Raw genomic sequence first — 23,143 nt, 5'->3', positions numbered from 1 at the left:
CTGGCTTAAATTTTTTACGAAAATAGAAGGCAAAGGCTGGTGGAAAGGACTGCACGAACAAAGGCTTTTATATGAAATAAAAGAACTATTGTAAATAATTAAGAATTATAACAATTCTTTTGTGATGTCAATTCGAGTCTTGCGTATTTTGCAATAAAATATAAAGTAAGAGCTCAACTACGTAGAAATTGTTTATCATTAGCATAAATTCGTAATCATAGTATAAGATGCGCCTATACCTATAGTATAATATAAACACAAAATTTTGTGACAAATGTGATCATGTATTCTTTTTATCAATAAAGCAAATTTTAATATCAAATATTTGTTTGTGACAATCGATAAAATTAGTATAATCATTGCGCAGGAAACTGTAATAATATTACTAAATACGTTGATAGAAGAGCAGCTATCTGAAATCAAATGTCTCAAATTTTTCTTGTTAAGTGATACCTAATAAGATACTCACCGAACGTAATAAAGGCAAATCTACAGAGAAACAGCCAGCTGCTGAAAACTGCAAAGTACGATTGATAAAATGCAAAGTAGTCTTTGGGCTGATCTGTTTGAAAGACCAAGGAAAAAATAAGAAATTTGTTGTTATTTCTCTCACAAGTATAAGTAAATATTAGAAAAGAATTACGCGCGTACATACATCCTTGTTATGTCTGCTGAGTTGCAATTGCCATTCCATCATAATAGGACGTATGGCATTTGCCTGTGTATAGATAAATAACGTTGTTTATATATGTATTTGTAGTATACACAATAGGGTGGTAGGTAAGGTGTCCGGCATCGACATCATAAATTCGTAAAATAACAGTATTTCTTCCTTTTCTTTCCTCAAGTAGGTTTACAAGAAAGATTGCTTTTATTCTCCATTCCCAGAGACCTTAATATTCCTCCATCACTAATTATACCTCATCCCTATCCCTTCCCTGTACCCTTCATTCTTACATTCATGTACTGAGCCTGAAACTGTTGAGTGCTGCATGCAGGCTACTTATGGTGGAGGCTTCGAGAAAGAGCTGTTTGCCTATGTTTACCTACGTGCCAGGACTGTCAGGGCAGGGAACAGCATCGATGTCGGTTGTCCGGCCACCTTACATACCTATATGTATGTACTATATATTGAGTTGATTATAAGCTATTGAACAATGGACTTACCGCGGTCGAGGCATAGTCACACGAGAAATTTAACGCGATAAGTTGGGAGACAAAAGCAACTAGCCAAATGTTCAGGCAAAATATCAGTGACCAAGTGACGTTCTCCCATGCTTGGGGCATTAGCCAATCAATGATGAAGAAAATATTACTAACTGTGTGAATACTGAGGTTGCCTAACCAAAAAATTAGGCACCAGGAATACAGCAAAGCCAATTCCTCCCCAGCAATCATCAAATCATTATGCAAATTTTCAATTGTCTGCAATACAATGTAATTACTATAGATATACTATGTGGAAATACGATTAAACTATAAAACCTTGATGCCGAGAATCGACGCGGCTTCATTGTCAACGATTCTAGGTGGAATGTTTCGTTCGGCAATACTATTCAAATGTTTAAATCTCTGTCCAAGTAGTAGCACCATCCCAACGAATTTGTAGACAGAAACAAATGTGGCCAGATAAATAAGCATATAGGAAAAATTATAGATCCATTTTTCCCCAAAGGCATACATTCCCATTCGGTTGACCAGTGTCCAGATCAAAGTATGAAATGCCACGATGGCCCAGGCCCATATTTTCGTATTCTTTTCACTGCCTGGATAACCAAGTTGCCTCACATTTTCGTCAAAGTCCTGCAGAATATTCCAGATCCTAACGAACCTCTGTCGATACGTTATGGTATGGATGATATCGAACAAGGCCACAAAATAATTCGAGAATACCTGCATAAATATTATGACTTTGTGAGTATAAACAGAGGAACTATGTTTAGTTTCGTCACGATTAATTGCATGCTACAGCTATACGTAATGGCAAGTTTGACATAATTTCGGTGCGACACCAATCAACAAAATTTATGAACATAAAGCAGCGACACAGCGTTGTAACATTTATGCAACTGACTTTAGACAAACAGACGTAGAAACTGGCCATTACTCACGGCTTCCCTGACTACCTTTACGGTCTCCGTGCTACCCAATAGAGGCTTATCACGTGTTAATCCGTTAAATCTAACGTAAACCACATATATAATATAGGTATAGAGGGATGCGCTTATCAACGAGAAGCTGAGATAATAATTGTAAGGGACCAATCGGTCCTCGCAATAGCCATAAGGAGCAAGGCCAAAAATTCTCATCATACATATCATTGGGTAAAGCGTCGTGCAGAGAGGCGAGTCAGGGCCTCGAAGCCTTTTCAAACGCTTTTTTTTAACCCTCGTCGCCGTGGCAAATGTATCCTCCACATTGAAAAGTTTTTCCAGATCCATCCGGAACAATTCCCTCTTATTATTCTGCAATTCAATTAATATAAACAAGAACACACCGTAACGAGTAGGATCGAGCAAATAAGATACACTTACTTTTTCTTATAATTTTCTCTCACGCTACTACATTAAATATTTTTTTCATTGAAAGTCGTGCAAATATATAAATACGGCCGTTCAAAGTGGAATCTTTGCTCGGTGCATGCCTGCGGCAGCAAAGGCAGTTCAGTTCAGCTCGTGACTTGTGTCGTTCGTGAATTCGGAGGCTATATGTACTAGTGTGTACTGAGTGTATTTGTATCCTTTTATTATTAGTGTGAAAACAGAAGATAGAAATATACTCAGTGCACACTAGTGCAGGTAGATAGATATTCGAATTCGCGCGATGTAAATCGTGGTTGGTATAGTACGTTCAACGTTGACTGTCTATTAGTGCGGTAGACGCTCGTTACATGTAGTAAGGCAACAGTGGCAAGTGGCAACTGGGAACCTATTGGCTGGCAAGCAGTGGCAGCACCCAGAGCAGAGGACGATAGTATATTTTTAATATTTTTCCATGTCAGGACGCTATGAATCATCGTACACTCGATAAAATACTGCAAGATTCTTTTAAACAAACGATTACTCTACACGACTATAATTAATTCTGTTTGATAAATATATAGTTTCTTGGAAGATATATTAACGAAAATTTGGAATTGTTTTGTAATCAAATGTGCAGGTTATATTTTTCTTAATTATGCTGTTTTGACAACATTTCGCTGTTCTTGATTTTCACTGATAATTCGCGAACGTTTCGAGTGACAGCTCAGGACGGGGACGATATCTATCTATTGTGGTAAATTCATGTATTATTCAAACGAAAAGTTGTTGACACAGTTCACGTCGCACGCCATACGCATCGTTCAGAAGATCTGTTAAATTATTTTTTAGTCGACTCTTTTGCATTTCCGTGCCATTTTTATCATAACAATAAATGACACAAAAACACTTTTTACAAAATCTAGTCCATCATTTTCAAATAAACGATCGATAAAGCCGCAAAGAAATTGGCATATTTACTTCGTAGGTATAATTATTTTCTTTTTCTTTCTTAAACTGCCCCCACGCCCCGCCTCAAAGGTTTGGATAAAATATTCACATTAAAAGAAAAAAAAAACAATACTGGCTAAAAGATATATTATAATTATTTACGCGGATTTTAAAAGTAAACTCGACTAGTTTGCCGTTTGAAAATTTTTCTTGCCACACCAGATATATTAAAATTTCTAAGGAATTTTAATAAAACGTGAAATTCGCCAAGTACGAAATATAGTAGTGGGGGTGCGAGGTTTATTTCTTTCTTCAAAGAGGGAAAGTGAATACTTGGATCTTGGAATATACATATACTATATTTATATATGTGTGCGTTTAGCATAATAATAAAATTGTCAAGCAGCAGTCGAGCGAGTTATGAGGCAGTGAGGCGGATCGATAATTGTCCAAGTGCAACTAGGTAAATAAAAAAGATGGTGAATTGTCCCGAACTCATTAATTGCTATATTGCTATACAACTGATCGCATTATTGAAAAATTAAGGGTTACTAGAGAAAATGCCACCACGCAAGCCGAGTTTATCGAGGGAGAAAAAGAGGAGTAGGATACAAGAAGATCTTTTGAAGTGGATTTGCGAGAGGCACGCCAGTAATGATTTACTCAACAGGCAAATTTTGAAAGAAAAAGCGTTGGAAGTGACCAAACAGTATCGAATTAAAGGTAATACAATATAGTATATTAAAGTGGTTCTAAATAAATCTTCGATAAAAAGTTGTTTCTTTTAACCTAAATCAGATCTCCGTCTTGACAGGCTTTAAGTGTTCCGATAACTGGATAACAAGCTTTCTTAAGAAGAACGGTTTTAGTACAACACTGAAAACTTGCGACGGACCCATATTTTCCGATTACCACAAATGGATAGAGATAATGAGGTCTCGAATAACAAATTACAAACATCGTGATTTCTATCAGCTGGAGGAACTAACAATGTACTGGAACGCGTCGCCCGAGGACTCCACGGAAGCAGAGGAATTCAAGAAAATAGGAATTTTACTATGCTGTAATTCCTCGGGTGATGAAAAGCGTCCCCTTCTTGTATGTGAGCCTTCCAGTACTTATGATATCGTTCATAAAGATGCCAAATCTAACCTAATTGCAATTGACCAAAATGGCGAACACCTCATATACCGCACGTCCCTTGGGCCTGATAATGTTTCTCGCCTTCCCGATCACCTATTTAAAGCCTGGATCATGAAATTTAATGAGGAATTGATCCAGCGCAACAGACGAATTCTCCTACTGCTGCAGAGGGATAGAATCGGTATCTTCAACGACGCGAATATCTGTACAAATATCAGCTGCCTTTACTTTCCGAGAGATTTCCCCCCACTCCTAAGGCCTTTAAAGGGCGACATCTGTCGCTTTTTCGAAATGGCTTACAGAAAAAAGTAAACACGCGCGCATACTGCGTTAGATTAAGTTAGATCGAATCGATACACTAAAAAATTCAACCTGTCTGCTGTCTGTACAACAGCGAACAGTCAGTCACTTGTGCTTTTTACGCTTCAGGTTTCTAGCAGTTGAGAAGGAAGAGAGACTCCAATGGGCCGGAAATGACGTTCTCGGTGCTCTCATCGCATCCTGGGAGGAAGTTCCCCAAGAATTGATAATTGCCTCTTTCCAAAATACCACTTTCAGAACGGACACCAGTCTCTTGCAGATCGATCATGACAATTGGAAAGACGCCGAGCCAGGATTCTCCCTCCGGAAGTACGTCGCGTTCGACGATGATTTATCACCCAGCAGCAGCCGTGGAACTACATCTCTCTTGCCATCGCCCTGCTGCAATTCTCAGCAGGCTGATGATTCGTCGAAATCATCTGGCAGTAGCGCTATGAAAATAAGTTCGTTGGACCGATTTGCATTTTCTGACGAGAAACAATATTTCTCTGAGCATTCGTCGCTCGAAAAAATTCCTGACAGTGTCGTCATAAGTACCACCAACGATCATGAAACACCTCATGAACCACACGTTGAAACACCCACTAACGAGAAATACCATGAGAACAGGGAACCAACAGAAGCTTGTAATTTATATGCTAAGAATTTAGAAGATGTGATAAGTGAGGAATCGATGAGTCAGGATCGTCGGGATAACCATAGAAACCAGGCTGTTTATGAACAAGTTAGAAAAACCCTTCTCGACATTGTGGATTGTTTATCAACTGTCAGTGATCACTCCTTCGATTATTTTTCATCCGTCGCTGAGCTCTATGTTGGAAAACTAGTCGAGAAGGTTTACAACCACAATTTGAAAATAAAGAGAAAGTTATCGAAAGCAAACAAACAGAGAGTACCTCCATCCAATTTTTCTCAACGACCAATTACCAATATGCCGACGACCCTCCATTTTTCCACTAACGAACATCACCAGACTTTGATCTCTAATTTATCGTCATCTACCAGAGGTCTCCTAATTTATTTTATATCATAGTTTTATTATTCCAAAACCTTTGTTATTGTTATTATCGATTTTTGCCACAGACGGAGATTTAGAAATAATGAAAGATCAAGTTAGATACGGCAAGCGGAAAAAAGGAGACGACTCCCCGAGGTCGGAGAAGAAAATGCTGGAAGATGATAAGCAAGAAAAAGAATCCATTTTCACTATCAAATCGAAATCGTCCAGTGATTCCCCAACGAATTAAATAGTGCTCATTCGGGAGAAAGAATAAATTTTAGAATATCTTCAATAATTCAATAAATTTTTGTAAAGTTAACCATTATTTCTTGTATACTCTGTTCAGTAATAAATATATGCTGGTATAATAATTTTATTGCTGAAAATTCCACAATTGTTTATCTTGCAGTAATTTATATTCACCAAGAATATTATCAAGAAAATTGAGGATAAAAACAACAATATTGATTTAATTGGACTAACAATTTAGTTTTATTCTTCTTTATTACCATAGCAATAATGTTGATGACAATAGTTATAATATTGATAATATACAGCTTACATTTATCATTTCTTATGTTCCACATTTCCCATAAACGTAATTACTGAATTCCGAATCGAGAATCTTATGTATAAGTGTAAATAGTAATATGTTACATCAAGCCAAAACGCATCGCTTATAAACCATTCTATACATACAAAACGTACAATTCGCATAATACTTCTATTCAGCTTCGACACTAGTCTTATTACGTATATTTTTTTCATTCTTTTTTTTCGCTTATCATTTCACTTCCATTCCAGGATACGATATACGCTTATCACTCGAGTTTTCGGACGGACCTTGTTTGCACCAAAATCAGAAGAAAAATAGAGCGCCTGTAAACTAACTAGCTACCTACAAGTTAGCTTTAGATGTTTGTGACGAGTCGTACCAATAACTCAGAGACATTGATTCGTAAATTGCACCTATTTCCGCCCGAAGTCTCGATCAATCAGAAGACAAAGTTTGCATTAGCTGGTTTACATGTACCAAATGCCACTTGTTTATATCCATCCATATAACGTAGTACATGGATATATTTATAATCAATAGAAATAACTGGAGCACAAATTAAGTGCGTAGGGAAGTTTGAATTGCACGCATTATTATTACCAGTATTTCCAAATGTCATTTGCCATTAACACAATTCCATTACAACACCGATACGATGTCTTCAAAAAATAACAAATTCATAATAGTTTTCAATGAGAGGATATATCAAATGTTCTGAAATAATGATTACTCTAAACGTACAAATACATTTAAACCAAAAACAAGAAACTGATATTCAATAAATATTATTAACACTGATAACGACATAAATTATAAAGAAACGATAGAAAGTCAGTTATAAAATTAACAGTGCAATTAGAAATTTTGCACAACAATCATAATAAAGTTTGCGGCAAATGACATTAGGCCTTCGCGAATTATTGACAAATTAAGTATGACCCCGTTTTTGTACACTTTACAATATACAATCTGTCTCTAAGCATAAAATATCTCCATACTTTTTACCAGAGAAATAACCTGCTTCGCTCCAACTTTAAATATAATCACTAAAAATATTTACTTTAATCAAAGTTCTAACTTTACATATTCGGTAAAATAAATGAGATATAATTTAGCGCTCCCAGTAACCCTCAAAGTACAAACTCAATGAGAACACGCTTGATTAATTTACATAAATTCAAATATCTCTGAAAAGAAATATATATATATATATATATATATATATTCTTTTATTATCGTTAGAAAGAGGAAAAATAGCAAACACAATTACTTATTAATATCTATCAGTGGAATTCTATAGAATTATCAAGCTGTTGATTGATGTGAAATAATACACTCTTACAAAAACAATCCTAAATTAATAATTTTTAAATTCAATAGTGCCCTCTCTAATAACATAAACAATTTAGATGTGATTCTGCTAATATAGCCTCGATGAAATACGAAGCAAGTTGGATAATTAAATGGGAATTTGACAAATTAAGATAAAATATTTTACAGAACATATTTCAGTGATAATTTACGAATAGATATTGAAATAAGCCTAGTAGGTAGAATCAGTAAACATGGTTTAAAAATATCTTCCCTAATAATCATTTATATTGGCAGTTAAATTGCATTGATTGGCTTATAGTAATAAACCAATTTGGTAATAACAGTATCTCTGCACTTATTATAATATTCCTTAACAAAATTATCAACAAGGTCCATAAAATTTTCATATCTCTAACATACCTAGCTTATTCACGGATTTTTCTGATATCCCTTGCCAGTATATAAAATCAGACTTTAAGTAGCAGCACACACCGAGGGGGACCACTTATTAATAAATTCTTTCAATTACAAAGCTTACTGTACGATACTAACAGCAAATCACTAAAACTAAGTAATCTTAGAATATTTCACTGATAAACTGCGCACAGGTTCTCACGCGTATAACCTGAACGCAATCAAAATTTTAATATTCGATAATGTTGATGCAATTTAAAACGTTCGTCTTAGCCACGTCTTTAGTCGAAAGAATTTCGATATTTTCCTAACTACACACAATTATTTAAAAAATTATTGTTAGGTAAATTGGTACTTGAGTCTATTTTCAATTACTAGTTATGGAGCTCCTAATTATTATATAATATTTTTGAACGAAATAAAAAATATTTGATTTACTCTAATTAAATAGGTGAAACAAATGCGCAAGTTTACACCAATTAAAGCACTGCGTGTAAGCAAAGTTTGTACAAATAAATCATGTGAATACATGTTAACAGGAATAAATTCTTGTACTGAGCTATTTTATAAATAGTTTTACTGTTGTCTACATGTTCTGATTTAAAAGAATCTTTAAAAACGAAATATTTTGTATTTTGTTTACCTAATCACTTAAATTATAAGGTAATCATGCTCATATGCAGAAAAAGAGTTAGCTCCATCGCTCTAGCATCCCTACGAAGATTTCATTTTTAAATCGTCTCGCTGATACGGCTTTTACATCTTGGGCCATATTCTTAATGTAATATTTTTTACAATGATTTCTGTACAATTGATCATCTCCAACATGCCTTTGAAGTTTATCGTGGAGGATATTTATTATGTGACAAATTTCTTGGACGATTTTTTACGTCAGCAGGATTGAACACCATTGGTCCCTGTAGAACATATAAATATATTAGTAATGGCATCTGAAATATTAAATGTAGCAAGATTAAACGATAATGGTCACTCAGGGTCCAGAAGAGCCCTCCTTAGCTTCTCGAATAAACGTTTTCAACAGACCATTCTCAATCGCTAACTTGTGTCGCCAGAATACATCTGGACTCCATGAGATCAGCAATTTTTTAGTTTATTTTTTATGAAAAGGGGGCCCACTGAACTCCTTACGACTATTATTTAATTATTTCAAAGATATAATAGCTTTCACACTGCCTCGCACAAACAAAATCAATTTTGTCATTATTATAATCATAAATTGGCTTTCGATCTATCTCTATTGGCGTTCAATAAAGTAGTAAGAAAAGCAGTGATATAACGAAAGAATAATAAAAATATCCAACACCAAGCTTTGCCTTGATTCTTCCCTTATGCCAAATGCAAAATAAGAATGAAATCAGATTTAAGCTGCATCATCAATGAAAAGCAAGAATAATGAATTGTGAAGTTTCAGACTCTAAAGAGAGGCTAACAATGTAAATGATTAATAAAATTGTAGATATCTGATAATTAAAGTATTTTATAGAATCAAATGGAGATTTCTTTTGAAAGAAAATGTGATTTATCTTTTTACCTTGTTTCGTTGAAGGAGACACTGATCCCTCATAGTGTAGCTCTGCACTTCTCGCGATAACGAGCTGGTTGAGCTCCATCGAGAAAACTATACGTAATATACAATTGTCTCACTAACCGATAGTCCCTATTATTATTATTTAAAATGTACGTCTATAAATTTAAGAATACACGTACATTGGAAAAAATGCAATACCAATTTGACAATAATGTTGTAAAAATAATAATATTGATTTCCGACAAATTTTTATGTAATAAAAAATTAAGCTCTATAATAATAAATACCAAATCTCATTCTATACGAAATTTAGGAGAGATTTGTAACTATTGACAGAATGCCAAAATAGTTTATTTTTTGGTTTGTTAGCATATCGGTATTGCAGAGTGGATCTACAAATATAATAAATATAAATAAACGATCATGCTGTAATTATTACAGAATGTAATTTCTATAAATAATCATTTTCAATGTTTTCTAATGAACCCTGACGCATGTTAGGATTATTAAATGATGCTAAGCAAATTAAGCACAAAGCGATAGAAATAGTTTATAAAAGTGGAAAGCAGAAGAACTGTGGCAGTCTTTGAAAATATATATTCAGCAGTGTACATGTTGAATCTAGATTTTCATAGACGACCGATATGTTGTTATTATATACAAATATGGAGTCGTTTTCTTTAATGTTTATTTATTAAATTTATTAAATCATTTAGCTTGTTTTGCATAATGCATGTTGATGGAATATAACGGGTTAGCATAAAAATCGATTAAAAACGGTATACATAAAGCACATTGAACAGAAAGCAAAATACAAAAAAGCATGCATACCAAATTTATACATTGAATAATTAAAGATTGTTCCTTACTATTGGCAAATATTATTATTTGGCTACATCTATCTGCTTCCCCGACTGCTTGTGAAAGAAAATAAAGAGACAGCTTGATTAAATAGAAATTTCTAATAGAGATATATACAAAACTCTTAATATCAGAGTAAATTATTTTAATCGATCAATATCAGTAAGATAATAAATTGATTAGTTCCACACAAAATTAAGTATAGATAATAGAATAAATAAAAGCTACTACATTAATTTTATTAATTAACAAGCTAGTAATTTAATAGTGCTTCGAGTTTTGTTGTAAATAATTTCCAATTATCCATTTTCTTGCAAAGATATACATTTAACTTTTGATAGATTAATTATATTGAGGTTGCAAGTTAACAAAAGTTTGTATTAAGAGGGGAAATTATAAATTTTGTCGGTGAACAAGAGACACAATACTAGGGGTAAGACAAGAAACACAAATTTTAACAATTACTGTAATGCCTAACAAAGAAGCTATGCCTAAACATTAGAGTACAGTTTCAAAACAAAAGAGAGGAGAGGAAAAAACACTTGTCAAGAGGCAGCAGTAAAAGCTGCAGAACAGCATCTTTGCAGCCACAACAAAATAAAAGTAAGAACACTGAGTATGGAACTTGTATTAAGTTGTACATTGATATGAAACTGTATCGCTAATAATGTTGCGTGTATGTCACGATCATAAAGACTAAAAGAGGGTACCGAACATCAGAAATGTAATATACTTTATCGTAGTAAACTTACCCCTTGATTTTCAGAATCTACAGGAGCAGAGGTCGGGCCCAGTGTTAAGAAGTCTAAAGGAGCACTCGGGTCATTAACTGTAAGAAGCAAAAATTTGATTAAAATACATTCAAGTGACAAATTGTCGAAAAAAAAAAAAATTTGGAAAATCATATATCCGAAAGTATTTATTCGGTAGGATCCAAGTTAAATCCTTAATAAATTTACCTGGAGCTGGAACGAATAGTTGTGGTGACGAGGTAGCCATAGGTAACGCAGGAGAAGTTGCAGGAGTTGGAATAGTTGTAAGAGCCGTTGTAGTTACGCTATTCGTTACACCATTTGTCTTCATTACATCTACATAATTTGCACGCATACTTCTTCCCTTCTGTAGCTTAAACATGTTGCTGCCTGTTACTATTTTTGTACTATTTATCGAAGCAGCAGTATCCTCGTAAGGCGTGCTTCCTTGGACCATCTGTTGATGCATCGATGGAAGTTGCTCGATAGAGCTGCTTCTGTATGCCATATCGGTTGCTTTTGGCGGTGGTGCCAAAGATCCAGAAGCATTATCCCCATCCTCATCCTTGTTCATCCACTTTTTCGCCACTGGATCCCATACAATCTGCAATATACCCAACAAAATAATTATAATCATGAAGACTAGAAAAAAAATTTAACTCAATCTTCAAAATCAAAACAACATTTTACCAAGTTTTTACCAAGGGCTCGAGCAACGTTTGTGTTATTTGGTCATTTATGTTAATAGTGATTTATAGAATACTAAAAACATGTTAGTTGAATTAATACTATCTCAAACGTTGCATATACTGGCCTGTATGTAGCTTCTACCTTAAAACTGGCGACCAACTACCACAAGTATCCACGCGAGCCCTTAACGACAGGAGATGTTCAAGCACGTTTAAAAATTTCTTCATCTGAAGTATAGAGGAGCTTATTTGTTAATGTTCTTACCGCAGGATTGCTATCGTCTGGCAGTATCATCTGATTTTTAGGCTTCAGAGCAAGTTTACTGAATAATCCTCCAAACCAGGAACTTCCACTGTTGGATAACTTATTTTCAGTCGTTTTGTCCGGTGTCTTTTTAGCCTCTGATGCGGGTTTTGGCGTTTTCGATGTTTCAAGCGCATCCAACTCCTCAAGTGGATCATATTGCTTACCGAGGGACGGTGTCATAGATATCGTTGGCTGCATTTGCTAAAATCAAATATATAATTCATCATCGCGCAAATTGGCTCTTGCAAAGTTTCTGCTTTTCTAGTGCAACACTATTATTCAATAAACGGTCTGTATATTTTGTTTATTCACACAAAAATCCATGCATATAATTAGTTCATTGACTCACTGAAAACCTTCAATAAAGGATTAAAACCTTACGATTTCGATATTTGCGAAATATTGGAATAATAATTAGCAGCTTTTGAGACTAAACAGGCAATAAAATAAAAATTTATCGTCCCTTTAATGTTATAATAGTCTAAAAGTTTTAACACACTTGTATAAACAACATCATAGATAGTTTATTTTACATATGATATTTTCAGTCTCACATATGTTTACTTATACATCTAATATATTTAAATATTAGACCGCAAATATATATTATTAAGTATAGAAATCAATAACGAAAATTATTAAATTATATATATATATATATATATATATATATATATATATATATTAAAAAATATTATAATTAAAAATAGTTTCAATACATTATTATTATTCAATAATAACAACAAGCCTACTTCTATTTTCTTGTATTACTGCTACTTTTTTTATATGCTTTTACTTTTAATTAGTACAAAAAACCATAAATGAAATATATTCTTTTCTATGAATTCAAATCTTTTTCCCTACTCTATGTATGCATTTATCTACCAAACATAATAAAATACCTTTACACTGGATATACAAATCACAAGTAAAATAATGCACACTAAATTATTGTATTATTCATAAGATTGACTTGACCGCACAGCATGTTTTACAGTTAATAGTCTGTTAAATTATTATCAGAAAATATATAATGATGAAAACATACACAAATCAGAATATAAAAGCATTTTTCTCTCACACAGTGATCACTTGTCATCAATTGGATAATCAATATCGAAAGTTCTCGATATTTTTTTGTTTCTTTGCGCAGCTACATTGTCAAGAAAATTATTCGACTGAATATCTCTAACAGGTAAATCTATTGGAAACGTTCCACCGAATATAACTGGCTTATAAGTAAAGTTTAGTTTCCTCTTAGACGGATTGGACCAAGAATCCACAGAATCATAAATGACATCCTTTCTTCGCAGCTGCGGAGCTACTCTCCAACGTTTCTTCTCGTCAAAATTGCAATAATCTTTCAAAGTTTGATTTTCTTCACAAGTTACGATCGATCTATCTTCGCTATCCAAATAAAGTTGCGGCGTGATATTCGTTTCTAAGTCAAACTGACCAAGTTGTATATCTAAATCAGAAGTCTGTAACGAGCGTGAATTTCTTTCTATCTCAGAATCTATTTGCTCTGTCGTGCCCGATTCTTTAATTTTTTCTTTAACTTTGCATTTCAAAAAAATTGGAGTTGCAGAGGTTGGTGGCTTCACATATCTAGGATCTATTTTTTGTATTTTCCTTGTAATATTCTTATTTTTAATTATACTTGGATAAGGCATCGTAATTCTGGGATATTTAATTAATTTCGGTGACCTTCCACTTCTTTCCTCATTTTTTAATTCGCCTTCTACATTTGAATTTGATGATATTTCATGTGTTAGTTTGACTTCATCATTATCTCTAACGAATAAATTATTACTAACGGGACTTTTTTTTGCAACATGACGCCGTCGCAAAGAGTTATTACCAATTCCAGAATTGAAAGTTTTATCTGCATAATTCTTGCAATTACTTACTTCGGAAGTAGCCGTTTCTTCCTCCTTTTCAGACTGTCCAGATGTGAGCATTAACAAGTGAAAGCATTAATTTAAAAAATATAAAAAAAAAACAACAAATAAACAAACAAATTAATAGCGTCAAGGCTTTTCAAGGAACGTAACAATGTTAAGTAAATATTCCAAAATTATTCTAATCAATTTAGATATTTGATTCAACGGATCGATAGAGCTCTGACAAAAGAGTTTTTAAAAAAATCCTTGCGCCAAGCAGGAAAAAAAGGGCTAGTAATGTTAATAAATAATAATTAGTATACCTCATAGTTCCATTTCTCTTGTTGCTGAGACCCATCAACATCAGTTTGCTCTACTTGTGCTTGTATGGATTGTTGTTGCCAATTAGATGTATTTCCATAGTTAGGTTGATAATACGATTGTTGACTCCAATAATCCTGTTGTGCTTGTGAATATTGCGTTGTCTCATCATTCCTAATATACTGAGAGCTCTGGTCGTGTGTTTCTTGGATATTTGTAGGTAATGATAGAGGCTGCCATTCTGTTTGCATATCTGTTGATGGCACTTCCAACATTGAAGTTGGTTCATTTCTATATTCTGGCTGATGAATATTCCACGGTTCCTGTTGTGTCTGCTGTTTGTTAATATAATTTTGCTGTTCCGCCAAAATTACCTGAGAATTACAAGCTTCATCTTCGAAAATTTCTCCAGTCTATAATTAAAGTAGATATTTTTATTGAAATATTGCAATAACCTTGACTTTACCCTGAAAGTGTAAACTAATTAACCAATATTTACCTGACACTTATCCACTATTTCTGCTAGATTATTAAGCCAAATGAGGTTTCCAACGTCCTCGACTGCATCTTTGCACACTGGATCGTGATATTTAATTCTATCTCCCATAACATATACTGCGTTGATAAATGGTCTTTTGTACTTTGATGGTTCGTTAACAATATTGATGGCTATTTGCTCTATGTACAATAATGCCTTCTCAACCAGGCCATAATCTATCATACGCAACGCCAAGTCAAATTTAAAGCTTTGCAAATCGACTAAAGTAAAGCCTGGCTCACTCAGATTTCGCGCATATTCGTAGATCTCAGTTAGCATTACAGCTTCAGTCGTGAAAAATTCAGAGTAAGGCTTATGATGATTGGAGCCGATAAGTACCAGTTTTACTCCATTATCACCAAATTTGCCAAAATCAAGCTGTGCTAGAATGTAACAGAAATGCGCAGCATAAATATCTCCTTTTGCGTAAAGCGTATCTCCTAAAGTCATTATGGATCTTCGATTAATTTCTGGATTAGAAGAGGTATTTGAAATAATCATTGCCAAATGTGGCCTCCAATCATCAGAAGCTGGATCTTTGACGTTCTAAAAATAAACCAAATATTCATAACATTGAATATCATAAGCATATTATTTTATTCCGATATCAAACGATCTATGAAATACAAAACTCTTACCGAAACTATAGCAGGAATACGACCAGAATGCAACTGGTATAGAGTTTGTAAAGGATCGTGAAGGGATAAACTATTTGCAAAGCGAGCCATAACCGAAGCATGGGTTCGTTTCTCCAGTTTACTAGCCAAGAAAAGAGCGTGTCCCCACAAACCTTCATTCATGGCATATTCTGTAAGAATCCAGAAGCATATTCATTAAAATAGGAGTGACGATGAAAAGATAGGTGCGTTCTAATCACTTCTTTAATGATGAAATAATTATAAATATTATTAATACCTAAAGCTTCTTGAACTAGTCCATAAAGAAGAGTGTTTCTGAATTCATTAGTTAGTTCCTCGACAGATTTTTTCTGCTTAGTAGCTTCGATTTTTTCAGTTGGCGGAGTTGTTTCGTGACCATTTCCTTCGCTGCCAGCTGCACTGGACCTTTGCGAAATTACAGACTCTCTTCTTTCGGATTGTGACAGTTTCGATTTATTCTGCCCAAAAGGATAAGCTTCTTTGTTCCTCAGTAACAAAGTTGCTATATCTACACCAACGACATTCTGTAATGAAATATTTTTTATTTAAAATTTAATCGTCTCTGTATTATATAATAAGAAGCAACCTACTCCATTTTGTTGAATCAACATTATCATTAATTCGTATAAAAGTATGTATGATGCTCGTTCGGTAATTTCTTCATTTAAAGCTGCCTTCTTAATTTTGTTTTCACAATATTCAATTATTGTTTTCTTATGCGTTACACCTCTGCTTAAAAAAACAAACAATGCAATTATATGTAAACTGATCATTTAATCTGTAATAAAACTAATCATCTTTCTAACCATGCGTATAAATGAAAAAGAAATTATAATGTATTAACTACATAGAAATAATTTTGTGAAATATGAAACAAGAAAAATACACATGCTTAGATTATTCTTATATTAATTACACTTGCTTGATAAGTGGTCCTGGATAAGCACGGAGCTCTTTTGCAATAGAATCGTTTCCTAGTAAGGTATCTATTCTGAAAATATCTACTTTAGCTCTTTCACCATCAGCAGGATAAGAGGGATGTACATGTAATAATGAGCCAATTGAGAAACAGCCTAAAAGCAGAAAACATTATCACAAACCTCATAGAATATTTTTAAAGAGATAGAAATTAAAAATCAGTTAAACCATTAAAAATAATCAACCATACATACCAAATGCATGTGAAGTAGAAAATTTAGTCGGAGTCATCCGAGCTGAGGCTATCGTGGAATCTTCGTTAAGTGATAAATCTCCTAAGGCTCGTTTATCACTCGTTGTTCTGCAAAAAAAATACAGCATTTAATGGTAGAATATATTAGCAATAACGTATAAAAAATTATTAAAGTGAAAAGTAAATCAATATACATATAGCCTACAGGAATTTGTCTAACAAAGCAATAGCGTTCTATGTTGGTATACATAAGCGGTAGGCGAAGTTGTTTGAAAATAGCAATTTTTTACTGAAAAAATATAAGTATTTGCAAAAATATTTTTTCGATATAACTAGCCTACTATAATTTTTTATCAATATATTTAATTCACCCAAATAAATTGCGACAAATCGAACTATTTCTCCTTAAATCATTCTTAAAGCTTCTGGAGTACCCAAAATAAGATACATACAATGCCTGGTTTGTTGAATGGAAGCATGGGCTTGGGTTCATTAACGATCTAACATATATCAACGGTTACTACATTTGCCAATAATGTATACTTATTTTTAACTAGTACAGAGATAATAGTTTTTACATAAGAAAGTAAAAAGTCTAAAATAGAAGATACCTGTCATCACAAGAGCTTCTTCCCGAGTGTACGCTAGCTCTATCCTCCGGATAATTACCAACAGGTCTAGCAACATGCTGTTGCTGATGTTGAGGCGCATAATATTTATGATACCACTCGGAATAAGCAGCAGGATTAGTTCGTCTAAGATTTTCAAGATAGGCGTAATAATTATTACCGTAATGTGCATAATCATAGCTATTATAACCTGCAGAATTAAAAATTACAGTAATATAAAAAAATACAAACAAAACAATAAATATTAAAATCTGTAAAATGAATTATCACCATTGTATCCATAATATGGATCCCTGGATCTCATATAATATTCCCGATCTCTATCGTTGTAAGAAGATCTGCTAGAAGGCCGAGAACTAAAAGAAAGATTTAAAATTTAATGTTATAAGACAAATAATAGAAAGGAAAAGTTCACCTTTTGCTGTAAGGATCATCATAATATTCCCTCCTATAAGAGTCTCGTTCATAGTCATCAAATTTTCTCAATCGCCTATCTTCTCTCCTTCTATCACGATCTAGATAATCTCTGGGGTCTCTGTGATCCCTAGGATAACGTGGATCGTATTCTCTAGTATCTCTGGGGTCTCTCTCCCTGCGTCTATCATCGACTCTTTCTCTTTTACGATCATCTGGTCTTCTTCTTGCATCCCTCTCATCAGCCTCGTCCTTACCCCTGCTTCTTCTATCCAAATCATCCCTGCTATGCCTATCCAAGTCATCTCGGCTGTGATGCTTTCTATCATCTTCACGATAAGATGACAAATCTCTCCTATCGTAATCATCGCGTGGATAAGATCGTTCAGTATCACCCCTACGACGATAATAATAGTAATCGTCATCGTATTCCCTCTCCCGATCATAGTAGGACCCCTTTCTATCATATTCATATCTTCTCCTTTCGGAACTGGAATCCCTGTGTCTCTCCCTGCTGTCATCCCTACTAATAGCGGATCTATCGTCATCCTCGTTTTCGTACGAGTCACGAGCTGGAAGTCCAGGGAGTCCTTGGGGCTCGCCCATTGAAGCACCAACAGCCTCCTCCCTTTTATTCATCCCATCGCTTAATTGTTCTTGCATCGCCATCGAAGCTACCGACGACATTTCCTGGGATCCAGTGACTACTCGATTCGTACTCCTGTCATCCAAAGGCTGTAGGATATCACTAGGCGAAACGCCACGAGGAACCCGCCTTAGATTTCCGTCAGCTTGTGCAATGGGTTCTTGAATCTCGTAACCTCTTCCTGGAACCTCACGAGTGTCGCTGGAATCTAGCATTATTTGCGATTGAAGGCCGATCCTTTCTTCTCCTGAAGGATCATTGCGAGATTGTTGCGGAGGTAGCGACCGTTCTCTTCCTGAAGGATCGTTCCTACGTTCTACGTTTTCGGAATCTCCACGTGGTGCAAGCGAAAGGTTTCTTTCTTGTCCAGAAGGAACATCCCGTCTCTCCGCTCTTTCCGGTAGACTTCTTATTTGAGGACCGTGCTCCTGGCCCGATGGATCGTTTCTTCTGGGATCTGGAAGTCTCTGAGTACCCTGAATATACTGCTCTTGACCCGTTGGGTCGTTTCTGCGAGGAACCATCGAGCTTGATTGTCCTGGTACCTCTCGCAAGAAAGGAATGTCGTTGGGGACTTCGTCGTTTTCGTCGTCCTGGCTTGGTGGAATGGATTCGTGATCCTGATGTGAATCCGTAAGCTCTCCAGTCTCAAGGAATGTATTTCTGTCGTTTGATGCAAACTCATAATTATCAGGCATCTGTAATTCAAAGATATTCATTAAAAAATAGAACATTCATATCCAGTTTTTATTTATTAAGCTAAAACTGAATTTTATTGTTTAAAAAAGCTTCTAGGTATTAAAGCCAGAAAATTCAAATTTACCTGTTCTGACAAAAGAGGTGGTTGTGCACGCAAATTTAATTGTTGAAGACTGGGTACTTCGACATTACTTGCTTCCTGCTTGTAATCTCGTACTGCTTCTTTTGAATTAATCGAAGGTTTAGGATCATTACCTAACGTTTCTTTATTAATAGAATCTCGGGATCCGTAAACATCGCGCTCCTGTAAAGTCGGAGCAACCACTTCTAGATTAACAAAATCCGATGTTTGTTGAATAATTTCATAATTTTCTACGTTCTGTTCCGGAGTCAACTGTTTAGCTGGTTGTGCTCTGTCCTGTGAATACCATGCACCTTCCTGTTGTATTGGTAACGCATTACGATTATACCACTGGTCGTATCCTGACGCATTATCTACAGATGCAGTTGTAATATGTTGGTATATGTTGGAAATTACAGGTTCTTGATTCGGGATCTTGTTTTCAATGGAATGGGAGGGGTCTGTACCTGACACATTATCTGATGATTTTAGATTAACATTGCTTGAAGTGTTTACAGTTTGCGCATGAAAATTGGAAGCTCCGTGTTGGTTACGTCCTTCTATGGATCCTAGTGCACGTGGCTCTATGGATTGATTTGCAATCTCCTTGCTCGATGTATTTTCAAGACTTATTTGCGAAATTTCAGTAGCTATTTCACTTACTCCAGTCAAATGCCTCTCAGTTTCAATATTAAAGTCATAGTTGTCATCTTGAATGACTTTACTCTCTGCACCTCTAGTAGCCAATACAGTTTCAGGCTTGGGAGTCCAGTCATGATGATCGTGCGCTTGCGATAATTCACTTAATTTAGTTGAATCGGTATAGGGCAGATTACTATTATCATGCTTGGCTTCAATATGTTGTTCTGTAGACCCAACTAAACTTGTGTTTGATTCTGACTTTGGAGCTTCGCTAGGCAACGAGTAATGAAAGCCAGTAGCGTTCTGTGGCTGCCTACCACCAGTATTTTCATCTGAAAAATTGCTATCTCTTCTTAATTGCTGTTGCCATTGAGTAGGATCGACTAGCGAATTTTTCTGTTGTAAATCCTTAGATACATTTGCCGATTGTTGTTGCCATAAATTTACTTCGCTATGTGATTTATTAACTTGTGCCAAAGATGGTATTTGACCAGCTGATTTATTTTCATGATTATTTTTGCTCCATTGATTTTGTACATTTTGTTCTTGATGCTGCCAATATACCCCTTCGTTAGGCTGATTTTCTTGAGTCCATTCTGAAGAGTGTTCTTCATTAAAAGTCTTTTTGGGAGGACAAAACTTTTGAGGCATCTGAGATTGGTTAGACTGATGCTGAACTTCATTACCAGCTTCATTAATTTGTTGATTACTGTAAGATTTCCACTTTGATTGTTGCAAGGCACTTTGCTGGTCAGCCTTATTCCACATATAGGGCTGTGGTGACAGAGGAACCTGCGCGTGTTGCTTAATTTGATTTACAGACAAAGAATGATCTTTATTGATAGAATCCTTAGGAGGACATGGTATTTGTGGTATCTGAGAATGAGCCGATTGATGTGACCATTCATTGCTAGTTTCATCAGTTTGTTGATTACTGTATGACTTCCATTTTGTTGGTTGTAAATCACTCTGTTGATCGGATTTGGTCCATATACAATTTGGTGTTGGTACAGAAGATTTTAAAGACTGTTCAACTTGATTTAAAGGAGGCCTCTGCTGCATGTAATAAAAATGTTGTGACTGCTGCTCATTACTCCAATTTGTTTGTTCAGCTAATCCCGATGATGTAGATTTAACAGAGCTAGGTCTGGGAGGTGGAGGTGATTGTTGAGTTTGAACATAATTTCCATAAGAAGCATAAGGGTCTGAATAATTAGGGTTCGATTCACTATTAGCATTCATCAATGGAATATTGGCACCCAACGTTGCATGAGGTACTGACATTTCTGATTTATTGTTGCCATTGATATTTTTATAATATTGTTCATTGCTAGTTTGTCCTTGATTAGGGTATGTAGGTACAAAATTCTGCTGCTGCTGAATATCCGCTTGTTGATCAACATTCCAATTCCATGAATCATTAACATTGTTTCTGCTACCACCTGCAGCTGTAGAGCCATTATTGGTGTCTGTACCCCAGTTCCATGCATTATTATCCCATGCTTCGTTTAAGTTAGAAGTGTTGATATTAGGTTGATCTGTATGTATGGAGTTCCAAGAATTCTGATTATGAGTGCCATATCCTAAACCTGTTGAATGATCACCTCGTATTCTCCCACGACTTGCACGATAAGGATTCTAAAATATTTGAAATATTACTGATCTTTATTAAGTTCTGATTATCATCAAATACACAAATATTTATCAAATTTACTTACACTCATAATATTATCTCACTCAAAAGTTTCTCTGTATTTTAATAAATATTTAATCAATTTCTGTAAAGAAAATAAGAGCTTTTTTTATTTATCCATTTTGTTTCTAGCATAAATATTTTTATTTCCTACATAATACTACTACATTTCACTATCTAGCCATATATAATATAAGAGATACCTTTGAAATATTAAAAAGCAAAACAAAATAATGCTTTTTCTTACGCTTTGTATAGTATCAAATATCTTATAAAAGCATAAGCAAGCAAAGAATCGTCATAAAATAAAGTGCCAAAGTAAAAGAAAAATGACATATCCATCACTGATTATAAATGCTCTTTCCCAAATGCTTTTCTCAACGAAACACTTTTGGAGATAAGTTATAAGTTAGTACAATTGAAAACTGAAAAAGCTATCCTACCCAATTAAATAAACATTATTCAACCAAGAAAATAAATGAAAGTTAAAGTAAAAGACATGAATGGTATACAGATTGGAAAAGGCGTATGTGCGCAAGTGAGAAATGGTGAGAAATTCTTAAAATTATATAACGTAAAACGTGAAAGAGCAATTTTGGGAAGAATGTCACGTCACATAGGCAACTAGCGATGATCGTAATAACAAATCTATTTACTGATATGCCACAAATCAATGTACCAGCTGTGAGAATCCAAAGATTGTGCTGGACCCTGAGCGCTCGGATCTCCTATCGTTCATTGACTCACCTAACTATAACTTTCACATATTGCATCTAACTAAGCACGAGTCCATTTCAATCCTGTATAAATCGATTATTGTAGAAGCGAGTATCGATTCTAACAAAATAATTATAATGCTCAGAGGGCGCAACAGTGACTGTAATAATTAAACTTTTCTGTTCAATCTCATCAGCTCATAATTCTTATAACAAGTTTTACAGGTTCAAAACGTGAGTGCTGTGATTACTGATTACCTGATTAGTGATTACCTACAGGCATAAGCATTTCCTTCGTCGTCGCGGGTTTTTATCTTTCCTTAGGGTCAACACTCACTGCCAATTGGTAGTATACTATATCATTCAGCTTGCAGCCAGCAGCGCCAGCAGCCAGCGGCCAGCAGTCAGCACCCAGCGTATATTGGCGAATGGCGATTGTCAAGATCGTCAAGATTGTCAGAGGTGCGGACTGCGGAGTGCGGACCACGGATTGGAGCAAATGGTTTAATGAGGGGCTATTACTATTATTGTAGGCAGTTTAGGCTGGTTTTTAGGCACGCCATTCGTGGGATATTGGAATCGGTAATGATGAGCTTAGCGAATCCGACGTGATTTTGACAATTGAGTGTCCGTGA

General features: G+C 34.9%; 3 protein-coding genes across 18 annotated transcripts; 1 reads left to right on the top strand and 2 right to left on the bottom strand.

Annotated features, from left to right (window-relative positions):
* Nucleotides 1–276: 276 nt before the first annotated feature.
* LOC136775702 (putative gustatory receptor 2a) lies at nucleotides 277–2,625 on the bottom strand. 4 transcript variants are annotated; one of them, XM_066730702.1, is made up of 7 exons: nucleotides 2,535–2,625; nucleotides 2,112–2,465; nucleotides 1,486–1,893; nucleotides 1,168–1,425; nucleotides 656–718; nucleotides 470–562; nucleotides 277–413 (listed from the first exon to the last, which is right to left on the bottom strand). In XM_066730702.1, the coding sequence occupies exons 2-7, from the start codon at nucleotides 2,439–2,441 to the stop codon at nucleotides 357–359; spliced, it is 1,209 nt and encodes a 402-aa protein (XP_066586799.1). In that variant the 5' UTR covers nucleotides 2,442–2,465; nucleotides 2,535–2,625; the 3' UTR covers nucleotides 277–356. The 4 variants fall into 4 exon arrangements, with proteins under 4 accessions (XP_066586799.1, XP_066586800.1, XP_066586802.1 ...); XM_066730703.1 differs by having other exon boundaries at nucleotides 2,127–2,465; XM_066730705.1 differs by lacking the exons at nucleotides 277–413; nucleotides 470–562; nucleotides 656–718 and adding an exon at nucleotides 724–1,124.
* A 223-nt stretch (nucleotides 2,626–2,848) lies between these two features.
* On the top strand, nucleotides 2,849–6,305 carry LOC136775701 (tigger transposable element-derived protein 4-like). Of its 2 annotated transcripts, XM_066730699.1 has the most exons (6): nucleotides 2,849–2,973; nucleotides 3,853–3,933; nucleotides 4,017–4,193; nucleotides 4,285–4,921; nucleotides 5,043–5,941; nucleotides 6,018–6,305. In XM_066730699.1, the coding sequence occupies exons 3-6, from the start codon at nucleotides 4,031–4,033 to the stop codon at nucleotides 6,179–6,181; spliced, it is 1,863 nt and encodes a 620-aa protein (XP_066586796.1). In that variant the 5' UTR covers nucleotides 2,849–2,973; nucleotides 3,853–3,933; nucleotides 4,017–4,030; the 3' UTR covers nucleotides 6,182–6,305. The 2 variants fall into 2 exon arrangements, with proteins under 2 accessions (XP_066586796.1, XP_066586797.1); XM_066730700.1 differs by lacking the exons at nucleotides 2,849–2,973; nucleotides 3,853–3,933 and having other exon boundaries at nucleotides 4,058–4,193; nucleotides 4,269–4,921.
* Nucleotides 6,306–6,402: 97 nt separating this feature from the next.
* On the bottom strand, nucleotides 6,403–22,907 carry LOC136775258 (uncharacterized). Of its 12 annotated transcripts, none has more exons than XR_010822914.1 (20): nucleotides 22,472–22,580; nucleotides 21,818–21,877; nucleotides 19,461–21,737; nucleotides 17,993–19,335; nucleotides 17,848–17,933; nucleotides 17,560–17,767; nucleotides 16,950–17,056; nucleotides 16,694–16,850; nucleotides 16,368–16,506; nucleotides 16,034–16,301; nucleotides 15,757–15,926; nucleotides 15,080–15,664; nucleotides 14,583–14,993; nucleotides 14,287–14,319; nucleotides 12,335–12,577; nucleotides 11,588–11,984; nucleotides 11,381–11,457; nucleotides 10,637–10,684; nucleotides 9,771–9,857; nucleotides 9,081–9,135 (listed from the first exon to the last, which is right to left on the bottom strand). XR_010822914.1 is itself a non-coding variant. In XM_066729850.1 (19 exons), exons 2-19 carry the CDS (start codon nucleotides 21,821–21,823, stop codon nucleotides 9,058–9,060), a joined length of 6,672 nt encoding a protein of 2,223 aa, XP_066585947.1. In that variant the 5' UTR covers nucleotides 21,824–21,877; nucleotides 22,786–22,907; the 3' UTR covers nucleotides 6,403–9,057. The 12 variants fall into 12 exon arrangements, 10 of the variants coding, with proteins under 10 accessions (XP_066585947.1, XP_066585944.1, XP_066585951.1 ...); XR_010822915.1 differs by having other exon boundaries at nucleotides 10,637–10,681; XM_066729850.1 differs by lacking the exons at nucleotides 10,637–10,684; nucleotides 22,472–22,580 and adding an exon at nucleotides 22,786–22,907 and having other exon boundaries at nucleotides 6,403–9,135.
* Between the last annotated feature and the right edge of the window lie 236 nt (nucleotides 22,908–23,143).

Source organism: Prorops nasuta, unplaced genomic scaffold, assembly GCF_024137725.1.
Source record: "Prorops nasuta isolate Cenicafe-Biocafe unplaced genomic scaffold, Cenicafe_Pnas_1.2 PNAS00008, whole genome shotgun sequence".
Lineage (NCBI taxonomy): Eukaryota > Metazoa > Arthropoda > Insecta > Hymenoptera > Bethylidae > Prorops > Prorops nasuta.
Note: the sequence above shows the minus strand (reverse complement) of the source record. Positions and strands in the feature narration are given on the sequence as shown.

Bases quoted from the DNA above. Each gene is read 5' to 3' on its own strand.
- LOC136775702 (XM_066730702.1), bottom strand. From the start codon at position 2,441: ATGGATCTGGAAAAACTTTTCAATGTGGAGGATACATTTGCCACGGCG. The intron at 1,894-2,111 runs GTGAGTAATGGC...ATATTTATGCAG, and splicing joins TAAAGGTAGTCAGGGAAGCC to GTATTCTCGAATTATTTTGT. The intron at 719-1,167 runs GTAAGTCCATTG...ATCTATACACAG, and splicing joins GTGACTATGCCTCGACCGCG to GCAAATGCCATACGTCCTAT.
- LOC136775701 (XM_066730699.1), top strand. From the start codon at position 4,031: ATGCCACCACGCAAGCCGAGTTTATCGAGGGAGAAAAAGAGGAGTAGG. The intron at 4,194-4,284 runs GTAATACAATAT...CCGTCTTGACAG, and splicing joins CAAACAGTATCGAATTAAAG to GCTTTAAGTGTTCCGATAAC. The intron at 5,942-6,017 runs GTCTCCTAATTT...TTTTTGCCACAG, and splicing joins TTTATCGTCATCTACCAGAG to ACGGAGATTTAGAAATAATG.
- LOC136775258 (XM_066729850.1), bottom strand. The intron at 16,507-16,693 runs GTAATTAATATA...TTTTTTAAGCAG, and splicing joins GGACCACTTATCAAGCAAGT to AGGTGTAACGCATAAGAAAA. The intron at 11,458-11,587 runs GTAAATTTATTA...TGCTTCTTACAG, and splicing joins ACTATTCGTTCCAGCTCCAG to TTAATGACCCGAGTGCTCCT.